Source organism: Dipteris shenzhenensis, chromosome 31 (assembly GCF_047967505.1).
Source record: "Dipteris shenzhenensis isolate YYH24624 ecotype China chromosome 31, Dip_SZ_1.0, whole genome shotgun sequence".
Taxonomy (NCBI): Eukaryota; Viridiplantae; Streptophyta; class Polypodiopsida; order Gleicheniales; family Dipteridaceae; genus Dipteris; species Dipteris shenzhenensis.
In genome coordinates, this window is record NC_141626.1 from 19,835,723 (window position 1) to 19,848,293 (window position 12,571).

The following is a 12,571-nucleotide window of genomic DNA, read 5'->3' on the forward strand; positions in this document are numbered from 1 at the left end:
ATTTTCTTTCTTTATAGATCAGTTGTACAAATCCTATGATCAGAGAGCACGATGCTATTTCTTTTCATTAGAGTTGCCTGCTCAGATCTAGTGATTCTTAGCCTGAAGCATTTTGATGTTTGACTAAAATGCGAGAGACACATGCACGAGAGAGAGAGAGAGAGAGAGAGAGAGAAGCTTTTTAGAGGTCATTCTCAAGACTTGCCCAGATGGCAGATACGCTCAGAAATGAGTAAGTTTGCAGCGTTTCCCCGTCTAGCCCTGAGTTCGTTGTTGCAATCTTATAGCATTGCAGGTGCCCCAGTGGAGATGGATTTTTTCCCTCTCCACCTGGGCATTATAGGGCTGGTTCTATTTTCAGTTTGAAATCGTCACTTACGTTGAAAGAATCGTCTGAGGGTTTGCAAATTTGAGCATATTTGCCATCCAAGCAAATCAAAGGGACGAACACCGAGCTTCCAAGATATCATCTCTTCGTAAATCATTTACAAAAACCAGTCTACATCCCAGTAGTCGCCACTGAGTGAGCGAGCGAGTGGGTGACTTCTAAGATATCATCCCTTCATGACTCTTTTACAATAACCAGTTTATGTTTTGATCACCGTAGTCGTCACTGAGTGAGCGAGCGAGTCATGGGTGAATCGAACAAGTCACAGTTTACGTTGTGGCCTAGTAGTCATCACAGTAGTCGTCACTGAGTGATCGAGCGAGCGATCAGTGGGTGACTTCTAAGATATCATCCCTTACAAAAACCAGTTTACATTGTGGCCTAGTAGTCATCAGTGAGCGAGTGGGTGAATAGAACAAGTCAGAAGAGGGTTGAGGCTGTCTTCTGCGTTTGTGGAAGCGTGGGCAACTCTTGCGGCCTTCGTCCCAGCTCGTACGCTATACGTTGGCTGAACAGCACTCCGTTCTCTCGTTTGTCCACTGGCAGACGGATTGCGCGCTGAATGGAAGCCTGCATCTCCCCAAAGTAGCCCACGGAGCTCCTGTACAGCTCGAAAATCATCCCCAGCTGCGCGTCGTGCGCGAAGCTGCTCACAAATGCAGCCAGCGTGCTGGAAACGGCTGCAAACACGCCCATGTTTACACTGCTTTCCAATTCCAATGCATCCACTGCATTCAACAAGGCCGCCGATATGGCCAAGATAGGAGCTCCCACAGCACAGCATTTGTTGATATTCTCTACCCTCTGCGCCAATCTGATGTATTCCCTGGTGTCAGACTCCTCCATTAGATCACATAGCTTCGCCAAGGTCTCCGACATTCCAGCCTCCCAGCCGTTGACAATAGCACCAGATGCATGGATCTCCGGTGTTTCTTTATCCGGGTGATTGCTGATAACAGGACCGACGATTTGTTTTGGGAACTTCTCCACTACCACGGGGGTTAATGGCAGTGGGTACGCCTTGTCCACTGCGAGCAGCTTAGAGACTGTTTCTTCCACATATGCCTGCGCATCCTGCCTGAGGTGAGGTGAGATCCGCAGGGTGTAGTGAATGTCGTCCGACATCTTTTTGCAAAGGCGCGCGGCCGTTCGTTGTTCTTCCGCTAGCTGTGATGGCTGAAACTTGTTAATTCCGATCATCATCCCGGCTACGACGGCGTCCATGAGGCAAGCGGGGAGGCTGAAACTGAGGCTCTTGCTGTGGCCATCCATTGCAGCGAGAATAGTTGCGGTCATAGTGATGCCAGTGAGCGTGCTTTGGAAGAGCTTGTTCCAATTGTCCCGTTGCTTCCCGATGGTGGTATGCATTTCCGCTCTGTCAGCAGCCATGTTCGCGATCAAAAGCAAGTGAGCCGCCAGCATGGGATCCTCCTCACCGTTTTCATCCGTCCATCCCTTACCGCGATCCCCTGCCACCTTCTCCATTCCCTGGTACAGCTTCCAATAGCCCAACTGGTTGTCTTTCATACCCGTGTAAAAGGGTGCTGAGGAAACCGAAGACGACTGATCTGGCGGAGAAGACGTTGGAGCAGCAGGTTTAGTTGGTGCAGCAGAGGACGCAGTATTAGCAGGGCTAGTGTCTGCGGGAATGGCACACGCTCTGAGGCTTAAGAAACGTCGGGTGGAAGATCCACAGCGGCGAGGCATCCTTATAAGAGCATATGGCGGGGGTCTATGGAAATCAGCGTGACCGGACGACAATGAACGGGAGGAATGTATGGGTGATGGCCGGGCGAGCGGATTAGCAAGACCCAAGAAAGCCATAAGAGGTATCTGCTGTTGAAGGGCAGAGGCAAAGCCTGCTGTTGCGGAGGAAAGGTGCAAGGCAGCTGGGGCGGAAGGCTGAAGGTGTTCTGGAGGTCTTATAGAATTCAGCTGAAAGAAGATGCACTAAAACCAGGTGCTCCGGCTGGCTACTGAATTGGCAGCGCTACCTAGGAACGGTGAAATTCCGAGTCGCGAGGGCAGAATCTTGAGAAGTTCACCTTTCCTTTCCTGAAACAGCTGATCAGCTGCAGCTGAGAGCCGATGAATCATGAGAGCACTGAGCCGACAAGTAGTCCTCACGGCGTTCTAGCACGCCTGCGCTTTTGTTGAAATTAGGGACCTGCTGGGTCGGTGGGACGCGCACAGCAATACTGCTACTTTGACGGCCTGCACCAAAATTCTATTTGCCCATCCAAGATTTTAAATGGATGCGACATCACAATTATCTTTCTCTTTATCAGTGTTGTTGTAACTTTCTCCACTCCATGTGAACGTCTCCAGTCTGAAATGCACGGAGTACGAGCCATTCTGGGCCCGTTACGTGCTCCCCATTCGATTGGTACATGACAGTGGACACTGCCTTTCGAAGACCGATCGATATAAAGTCTTTCGAAGACCAATCGATATAAAATCTATCTTGAAAAATTCGGCCGGCTGCAACTAGGAGAGTCTACTTATGTATTCGCCTACTGCGCCGCATCAAATTAAATCTACTTATGTATTCGCCTACTGCGCCGCATGAAATTGTTTGATGCCTAACACACAACGCTTTGCAACTGCGCCGCATGAAATCGTTTCACAACGCTTTCTTCCAACACTTGCCTGATACCCACATACACTTTGCAAAATGTACGCATGGAAACCCCTGGGATCAAGGCTCCTCTCCCACGGCATAAATTGTATAATTGGAATCGGGACAAAGCCTAATTATGCTATTTACCACTTTTCTTCCAACACTTGCCTGATGCCCGCATACACTTTGCAAAATGTACGCATGGAAACCCCTCGGATCAAGGCTCTTCTCCCACGGCATAAATTGTATAATTGGAATCGGGACAAAGCCTAATTATGCTATTTACCACTTTGCTAGCATCTCATCGCTTTTACGCGCACTGACGTATCGTAATCTCTCAACATCATTCGTGGTTATTATATTGGCACCACCCAAATTATTTCTTCAGCACAAATTATTTCTTCAGCAGGGCGAATATATTCTTCGGCCGGGATTAGGCACAAAGATTGATTAATCAGTGACAAAAGTTAAACATTGGAAAAAGTGGATTGTGCAATAGCCGACCACACAGATCTTTGCTAGACTATTTACATGAAGTTTGCGGAGTTGCCCTGGCATCCATTGTGATCAAGAAGCAGGCTGCGGAGTTCAGTACATGGACACGCCTGTATCAGGGAGAATTCCAGTCTAAAAAACTCTTCGCGCATCAAGCCCCAGCTGAAGCATCCAGAATTCAAGTATAGAAAACTCTCACTTTCCGAGGACTTCACTGAGCCCAACAGTCACACTGGCACACCCTCGTGAGAAGACACTTTGCTGGCGTTACCTTTTTCAAGATAGCGAGAGAGCATCGATGCTCCTCGGCATTGTAGTGATTTGTGGGTAGGGGACAGTCCAGCAACCGTTGCTAAAAATAAGATCTATTGAGAGAAAGAGAGAGATAGATTGGGCACGTGTCGGCCCGAGATTACATTTGTCTCCAGCATTTCGATAATCATGCTGGGTGTCGGATGCTATCCGATTTACAGGCACATGGCTACCGGAAGTTGGGCGGACCTTCTCAGATTTACGAGCACATGATCGGTTAGGAATATGACAAGTGGACGGCTCTTTGTAGTGCAGACTAGAATGGGGTGGCAGCAATCCTATTGGTTGTCAGATGAGTTAGAGGAGTTACCTACCGGATAGGCACCGATAGGCAGCAATCCCACGTTCCGTTTTGCAATGGATAGCCACATCAGTACATGGCCACCTAAAGGGCTCACAATCGAAGGTTTTTCAGCTCATGTGCAGATAGCCCGAGCACATGTGTGTCAGAGTTAGGAGTCCGTCAAGAATGCACCCAATCTGACGCTATCAAAAATATGGGCACATGCCTGCTTGAAACTGGCCAGAACGTGATCGAAGTTATGGGTATATGTTCCGATAGATGGTTATCTGCATCGTTGTGCGGGCTACCCTTCCGTGGCAAGAAACCATTGGCTACCGTGAAGCTGCTTGAAGTTGCCTAAGGCAGCCTGACTGTGTAGTCCACTTGCACACAACAGGCACAGATAGCAATCCGTTTGCTCTTCCGGTGGGAGATATCGAACACCTCAGCAATAGTCTGCTAGAATCACCTCATGTGCCCAGGGTGAGAGAGAGAGAGAGAGAGAGAGGGGAGGGGAGGGGGGGGGGTGTAACGGGCGGCCCGTTGACAAGGGACTGAGTCTCAGTCCGCCCCTCTTCTATCAACATCCCTTGGGCTCGACATCGGCAATAAGGAGGACATCCTTACCCTCTTTTGGGTCAAGGGGAGGATAACCCTTGACATCCTTAGGCCTAACCAAGGGGAGCAGCCCATGGAAAGGTTGGACTCCCAACCTTGGGGCTCAATTCAAACGGGAGGATTTTGAATTGATTGGCCCTCAAGGTAACTGTTGGAGAGAGAAGGTACCAAGGAGGAATGAGGCCTTAATGAAGGCAGCTGGACGTTGGAGCCAAGGAGAGGGCTCCCTCCAAAAATTCAAAACACTCACACACAGGATTCAGTCTACGAGAGTGAGAGACCAGAACTGAAGAGCATGCAAGAGCTGTGAGCTCCTGTTGTAATCCTGAGAGAGAGTGAGATCTTCCTTCTTTTGATCAATGTAATCTGCCCTGTGGCGTTTTGACCACAGGGCCCCTTCCTTTTGAATGCCAAAACATTCGTCTCCCTGAGTGTCTTTTGGAGTTCTGAATGAAGATCGTTAGAAGCTTTATCTCGTATCCCCCTCCCCTTCGTTGAGCGTTGCAGGCGCAGAGTGTTTTCGAGGCTCCCCTCCGAGCCAGGGCTTCCCCTTGGTTTGGAGAAGAAGCCCATGAAAGGGCATCGCGAACGGAAAGCGGTGGAGGGCGTAGTGACCGTCGAGGCGTCATCTCAGGACACCGTTTCGACGATGCAGAGAGTCGTGTGAAGAGCGTGGTGGATCATTTGGCCCAGAAGCTCGTGGAGATCCGGAGACACCTCCGAATATCTCCCCTACCAAACGGCAGGGAGCGCGGAGCCCGGATCTCAGAGAACGATCACTCTGAGATCCCGCCGTCCACCGACGGAAGCGGACGGAATTGCAGTTCCATCGCTTTCTGGACGTGGTTTCTGGACGTGGAGGCTTAGTACAGAAGCTCCAAGGCTCCATTCCAGGAGCCCTTTGGTACAAGGGAGCGTCACCGCGACAGGATCACGTGGCCGAGCCCACGATTATAGCGAAGCCTGGATTGTTCACGCCAGCTCGACGGACATTTAGCGCATTGACGGAATCCTTCGACGGAGAACGACGTAAAGGTCGGAAAGAGAGCCCACGAGCGATTGCAAGCTCCTTAGCCGACGCCCTCACGGCTACAGATGTCCATCGATCTGGAAAGGAAGGGCGATGCCTCAATCTAGCCATTCGACGTGTGCATGGCGACGATGAGCTCGCCATAGCTCTAAAGGCAGAAGTTTGCTATATAACCGTAGCGTGGAAGAGTATACGCAAGCAAGGCCATGGCCCCGATGGCTAGCCGGGCCGTGATGTATTTCGAGCATTAGCACGCAGGTCTTGGGTTCGATTCCGGGCACAGGAGACAGGTCGCTAGCCGACGAGGGGGCCGACCCCCCTTTTCGCCAACCAACCGAGTACAAAATATATACTACAGGCTCTACTTGGTTACACCAATCGTGACCAGGTCTCCGTGGTTAGCTCAGCGGTTGGCGCTACGACAGTTATCCTCAAGGTCCCGGGTTCGACTCCTGCGCGCGGGGTGCGTGGCCCTTTTGGGGAGCGTCGCATTCGGGTCAGTACAAGATATAGGAAAAAAGGTACGCTTGGTTACACCAACCAAGTGGTTGGCTCGACGGTTGGCATGACGAGCCTACGAGCAGGTGGTGGCGGGTTCGATTCCACTTGTCGACTGTGGCGAGGAAAGGTTTGCACTCGCGTAGAAGCAAAGACACGATATAACCAAGTGGGGGTCTATTGTTACTAATAGCATTGACCATCCCACTTGGTTAGCCTGACGTAAGGTTCTGCACATCGTTACCTCCAAGTCCTGAGTTCGAATCCGGCGGGTGGCCTCTCTTTTTGGCACGACGGCTAACTTTGGCGACATAGCCAATTAGTTTTGGCGGTTTTGCTAACTTAGCTCCAGCTAAGTTTAGCTAGTCATAACTAGCAAATTAAGGAGTTTTGGGGAGCTGATTTCACAGGTGTCTTCCCGCACTCGTGCTGAGTTTCCGGAGCAAGCTTCAGGAGTTACTTTTGCTCCGCTGAGGTTCAGCAAGTGTTTTGGGAAGGAGAAGCTCTTCAGGACCGTACCTTCCGGAGAGGAGAGCTATGCTCTTCTTTTGAGCATCTGAAGGATCCAGGCAACTTTGTGAAGGTGAAGGACATTCAGTCCAGCAGAGGTTCCAGTCAGCAAGTCAGTGGCAACTCCGAGAGATCAAGTGGATACTTTGGGATCCCGATAGGGGACCAAACTGGGGAGCAAAGGAAAAGAGAAAAAAGTGAAAAAGTTTAAGGGAAAACTTTGCCCTCGTGACAGTGGTATCAGAGCTGAAGGACTGAGCAGAGTTAGTCCCCCAAAGGTATCAGCTTGATAGGAGTTAATAGTTTTCTTCCACAGACAGTTCAGCTCATTTGAAGGCCACATTTCATGGATGATTCAAATGAGATAGTTGGTGCTGAGCCCAGCAATACCAGGAGTAGAACTAAACTCAAATTCTGTGAGCACGAAGCAAGGCTTGAGGCTATAGAGCTTGCTCTAACTGAGCTACAGACCAGCCAGGGGCTGCTACAGTAGCAACTCTCAGAAGCTAAGATAGAGCTTGCCCATGTGATGAGCAAGCTGATCAAGGATGATGGAGTTGGACCACTTGGGAAGCATCGGATCAAACTCAAGGAGCCCGAACCATACACGGGCGCACGGGAAGTCAAGGTATTAGAGAACTTTATCTATGACATGCATCAATACCTTGCCCTTGCCAGGATAACTGAGCCCCAAGAGCAAGTGCTCCATGCCTCAACCTACTTGGTGGACGATGCCAAGCTTTGGTGGAGGAATTACAAGGAGGATGAGAGAACCCACCGCAACACCTACACGATTTCCACGTGGGATGAGCTCTCACAAAGGCTGAGATTACAGTTTCTGCCCTCCGACATCGAATGGAAGGCTCGAGATGCCTTGAACAGTCTCAGACACACCGGAACCCTGAGGGACTTCATCAAAGCTCACTCTTCCCTCATGCTACAAATCAAGGAGATGAGTGAGGTTGATCGGCTTTACTACTTCATCAAAAGGCTGAGGCCTTGGGCACATGATGAGCTCATGAGAGAGTATGTGAAGACCGTGGCGGAAGCATACGAGGTAGCAGACCGTCTCACCAATTGGCAAGAGAAGCAGCATGGCGGTGAGAGACAAGGTCAAGCCAAGTCCAAGCCAAGTGGACAAGGGATTCCCCCATTCAAAAAGAAGAAGTTCAAGTGGTTTGGCTCTAAAAAGAAGAAGTACCGCCCTATGGGAGATGTTCCAGCTGAGCAACAGCCCAAAAAGGTAAAGGTAAAACAGGTACAGTTTAGCCCAAGAGCAGTGTGGGATCAGCCAAAGTTTCATCAAGTCTTTCAGCCCCGAAAGGGAGTGGCTGTTATATCTGTACGGGAGCCCATTTTGCGAGGGACTGCCCTATGAGACAGTCACTTCAGACTATCCAGGAAACTGAGAATGGATAGCCCACACAAACCATGACCCCTCTTCAGCTTCTAGGGGCTATGAGTGAAGACCAGGTAGCCTCCGATCTGTTGTTCATTACTGCTACAGTAAATGGACGCCTAGTAAGGGCTATGGTGGACAGCGGAGCTAGCCATAACTTCATTACCTCCAAGAAGGCTAAGGAGATAGGACTGAAGGCTGAAATTAGTAAAGGAAAGGTCATGAAGATAGTAAATACACCAGGACAAGCAGTTGCCAAGGTAGCCAAAGGGGTAAGCATCCAAGTGGGAGGCTGTTCTCACAAGGCAGAATTTTCTATAGTAGAGATGGATGACTTCGACATGGTATTCGGGCAAACATGGTTGAGAGCCAATAGAGTCCTGATCAACAGCCATGATGAACAGTTAGTTTTCTGCAAGGAAGGAGGATGGGAGGTGGTCAAAGCCTCAAGGCAAAAGGGAGGCCCTTTGCCTCAGGTCTTCTCAGCTATGCAGTTGAAAAAGGCCGTAAGAAAAGGACAGCAAGCTTACCTTGTGGTAATCAAAGAGCATGAGGAGAGTTCAGCTTCATCTAAGGGACACATACCAAAAGAGGTGCAGGGTTTACTGGCGGAGTACGCGGACATCATACCCGAGAAGCTCCCAAAGGAGCTTCCTCCTAAATGGGAGATTGACCATAGGATAGAGGTATATCCAGGATCAGACCCTCCAGCCAAGGCACCTTACAGGTTGTCACAAGAAGAGAACAAAGAGCTGAAGGTGCAGTTGCAGGAATTGCTAGAGGCCGGATTCATCCAGCCCTCCAAATCCCCATACGGAGCACCCGTGCTCTTTGTGAAGAAGAAGGAAGGGGACCTACGTCTATGTGTAGACTACTGGGCCCTTAACAAAATCACCATCAAGAACCGGTATCCTCTTCCCAACATGAGGGAGTTGTTCGACTCTCTAGTGCATGCGAGGTATTTTTCAAAGATAGATCTCAGATCAGGGTACCATCAGATCAGAATTGCAGAAGCTGATGTGGAGAAGACCACCATGAGGACCAAATATGGGTCGTTCGATTGGAAGGTTCTGACCTTCGGGTTAACCAATGCCCTGGCAACCTTCATGACGCTCATAAATGGTATTTTCAGGGATCTCCTAGATGAATGCATTGTCGTCTATTTGGATGACATTCTTATCTACTCCAAGACTCTCAAAGAGCATGTAAGGCATTTAAGAGAAGTGTTTGACAGGCTGAAAGCAAACAGGCTGTTTCTGAAAGAGAGCAAGTGTGACTTTGCCAAGGAGACCATCCACTTTCTGGGTTTCAAGGTGACCCAAGGTAAACTCATGATGGATGAGAGCAAAGTGAAGGCAATAGTAGATTGGCCCACTCCGAAGGGTGTACATGATGTGCGGGCCTTCAATGGGTTAGCCTCATTCTACCGGTCCTTCATTGATATGTACAGTGAGATTACAGCTCCCCTCACTAATCTCACCCGCAAGGATACACCGTGGAAGTGGGGTTCCAAGCATGAAAGTGCTTTTCAGAAATTGAAGGAAGCCATGAGCAGCCAGCCCGTCCTAGCTCTTCCAAACTTTGAGAGGCCCTTTGAGGTACAGACAGATGCTTCTGATTTTGCTATAGGAGGAGTACTCCTTCAAGATGGACACCCCATAGCTTTTGAGAGTCGGAAGTTGATTGATAGAGAAACCCATTATCCCACTCATGATAAGGAAATGACAGCAGTAATCCATTGTTTGAGAGCTTGGAAGCATTATCTACTGGGCAGTAAATTCACTGTTTTTACAGATAATGTCACAACATCATACTTTGTGACTCAGCCCAAGCTATCCCCCAAACAAGCTAGGTGGCAGGATTTTCTGGCGAATTTTGACTTTGACATCAAGTATAATCCCGGTAAAGAGAATGTAGTAGCAGATGCCCTCTCCCGAGTTCCCTATCTAGCTGCAGTTCAGATTCTGCAGGGATCTACAGTTCTGGAGGAGATCAAAGCAGGGTATGGAGAGGATGAGTTTTCCAAAAAGCTACTCGGGACTGATGCAAAGAGGCCACACATAGAGGTACGTGATGGAATCATCTATTTCAAGCAGCGGAGAGTGTATATTCCATGCATAGGAGGCTTGAGAAAGAGGATGCTCCAGGAGCATCATGAGCCACAGTGGGCAGGCCATCTGGGACAGCAAAAGACTCTTGAGTTACTCTCAAGAAATTTCTGGTGGCCACTGATGGAGAGAGATACGGATGCTTATGTAAGAACATGCCACATTTGTGGGCAAGACAAAGCCGAAAGGATGAAGCCAGCAGGGCTTCTTCAACCACTCGACATCCCAACAAAGCCATGGGAGAGTGCCTCCATGGACTTCATCACATGTCTACCGAACAGCGGAGGACATACGGGCATACTTGTAGTGGTGTGTAGACTCACCAAGCTAGCCCATTTTGTTCCATACATGGGTACACTGGATGCCCCAGCAGCAACAAAGCTCTTCTTCAAGTTCGTGGTTAAACACCATGGTCTACCGAGGGAAATAGTGTCTGACAGAGACGGACAGTTTACTGGCAGTTTCTGGAGTACACTTTTTGCCATGTGCGGGACAAAGCTTGCATTTAGCAGCTCGTATCATCCTCAGTCTGACGGACAAACTGAGAGGACCAACCAATTTGTGGAGGACTTTCTCAGACACTATGTTCAGGGAGACCAGACTGATTGGTACATGCATCTGGATGCAGCAGAATTCTACTACAACAGCTGGCAGCATTCCTCTACAGGATTTTCCCCCTTCGAATTAACTTATGGGTATCGGCCTTTGGCTCCGGGGGAAGCAGCTGTACTATCTACTGCGGGAGGAGTAGCTCCAGCAGGAGGAGCCTTCCACGAGGAGTGGATAACCAGGCTTAAAATTGCCTGGGAGCAGCTGGGTAAAGCTCAAGACAGGATGAAAAAATTTGCAGACCGGAAGAGGAGGCATGTAGAGTACGAGGTTGGCGAGAAGGTCTACCTCAATCTGAACCCTAAGTAGTTCAGCATGCCAAAGGAGCTTACGGATCGTCTTGCGCACAGGTACAACATGCCATACGAGATCCTTGAGAGGGTAGGCAAGTTGGCTTACCGTCTACGACTTCCTCCCCATCTACATATTCATCCCACCTTTCACGTCTCTATGTTGAAGGGTGCTCAAGAAGATGATGATCCAGATCGTGAGCAGAGGAATAGAGGTCCGGCTCTAGTGATGGATCGAGGAGAGGGTGAAGACCTTGAGAGCATAATGGCACACCGTGATAGACCGAATCAGTTCGGGCCTAACAGGTTGTACCATTGTCACTGGAAGGGGCAGCCTTCAAGTGAAGACTCATGGAGGACGGAACCTTCTCTATGGCGGTTTGTGTCACAATGGTCTTTTTTTTTTTAATTAAATTTTGTTTTGCACAAGATGGTTTATCTTTACACTATAAAGCCCATTTTGTTACTTCAAGGAAATTAAACCTTTATTTTATATGTTTCAGTGAGCTGTTTTGCAAAGAGGTCCTTAAAGCACCTTTTTCAAGGGGGTTGAATTTTCAAGGATTTTTAACATACTGTTGAGAAATTAAACATAACAAGATGTCTAATGAACCCCAATCTAAAGCCCTAATGACATGGTGGGCAAAGGGCTTCTATGGGACAATTAATTTCCCATGCGAAATATCATAATGTTTGGTGAAAATGTAGATTTTATGTCATTTTCAACCCTCAAACGCTACAAAAAGTCTTTTTCCAATGACTTTGGAAGAAATCAACTTGCTCAAAGTGTATGTGATCGATAAAGATGAAACCACCCAAGTTCCCACGAAGCTCAGCAAGGAAAGATAAGCTTGTAATACAAGGATAAGAAGGATCTTTCAATAATTAGTAGAGCTTCGAAGGGTGAATTAGCCCTCCAACTCGATTCGTGCAAGTGTACTCATGTAATATGGACGAAGCTCTTTGAATGCATCTGGCAAGTCTCCATAAGCACCTCAAATCCTATGCACTGAACAAATTTCTTAGAGTTTTGCACGGTCCAAATCAACATGGTGAAACTAATATTGTATTTGAGGTGACCAACCTATTTTACGATTCTTTGACTTGATATGTATAGTCAATTGTCCTTGACAAGTTGAAACGGTTGCATTGGATCCTTCAAAAAAACTAGATCTTTTCATGAAAGACAAAGGGCATCATCACATATTCATCTCAAGCACCATTGACCTCAAGGGCTATAGGTTTGTGAAAAAAAATGGGCAAAAAGGCAAGGGACCACATGCTAGCTTGGCATTACATATCTGATTGCCCACAAAGCTATCACAATGTCACAAGGCCTTAAGTGATCCTTAACTACACTTCCACTAAAATGGGTCAATGTTTGCTTGGGTGTAGCCATTTTTTGTGAGGT

General features: G+C 48.5%; 1 protein-coding gene across 1 annotated transcript; it reads right to left on the bottom strand.

Annotated features, from left to right (window-relative positions):
- Positions 1 to 227: 227 nt before the first annotated feature.
- LOC147881167 (putative F-box protein At4g22030) lies at positions 228 to 2,347 on the bottom strand. The gene has a single exon (XM_087370143.1). The coding sequence runs from the start codon at positions 2,210 to 2,212 to the stop codon at positions 809 to 811; it is 1,404 nt and encodes a 467-aa protein (XP_087226269.1). The 5' UTR covers positions 2,213 to 2,347; the 3' UTR covers positions 228 to 808.
- Between the last annotated feature and the right edge of the window lie 10,224 nt (positions 2,348 to 12,571).

Excerpts from the sequence above, each read along its gene's own strand:
- LOC147881167 (XM_087370143.1), bottom strand. The coding sequence starts at position 2,212 with ATGGCTTTCTTGGGTCTTGCTAATCCGCTCGCCCGGCCATCACCCATA.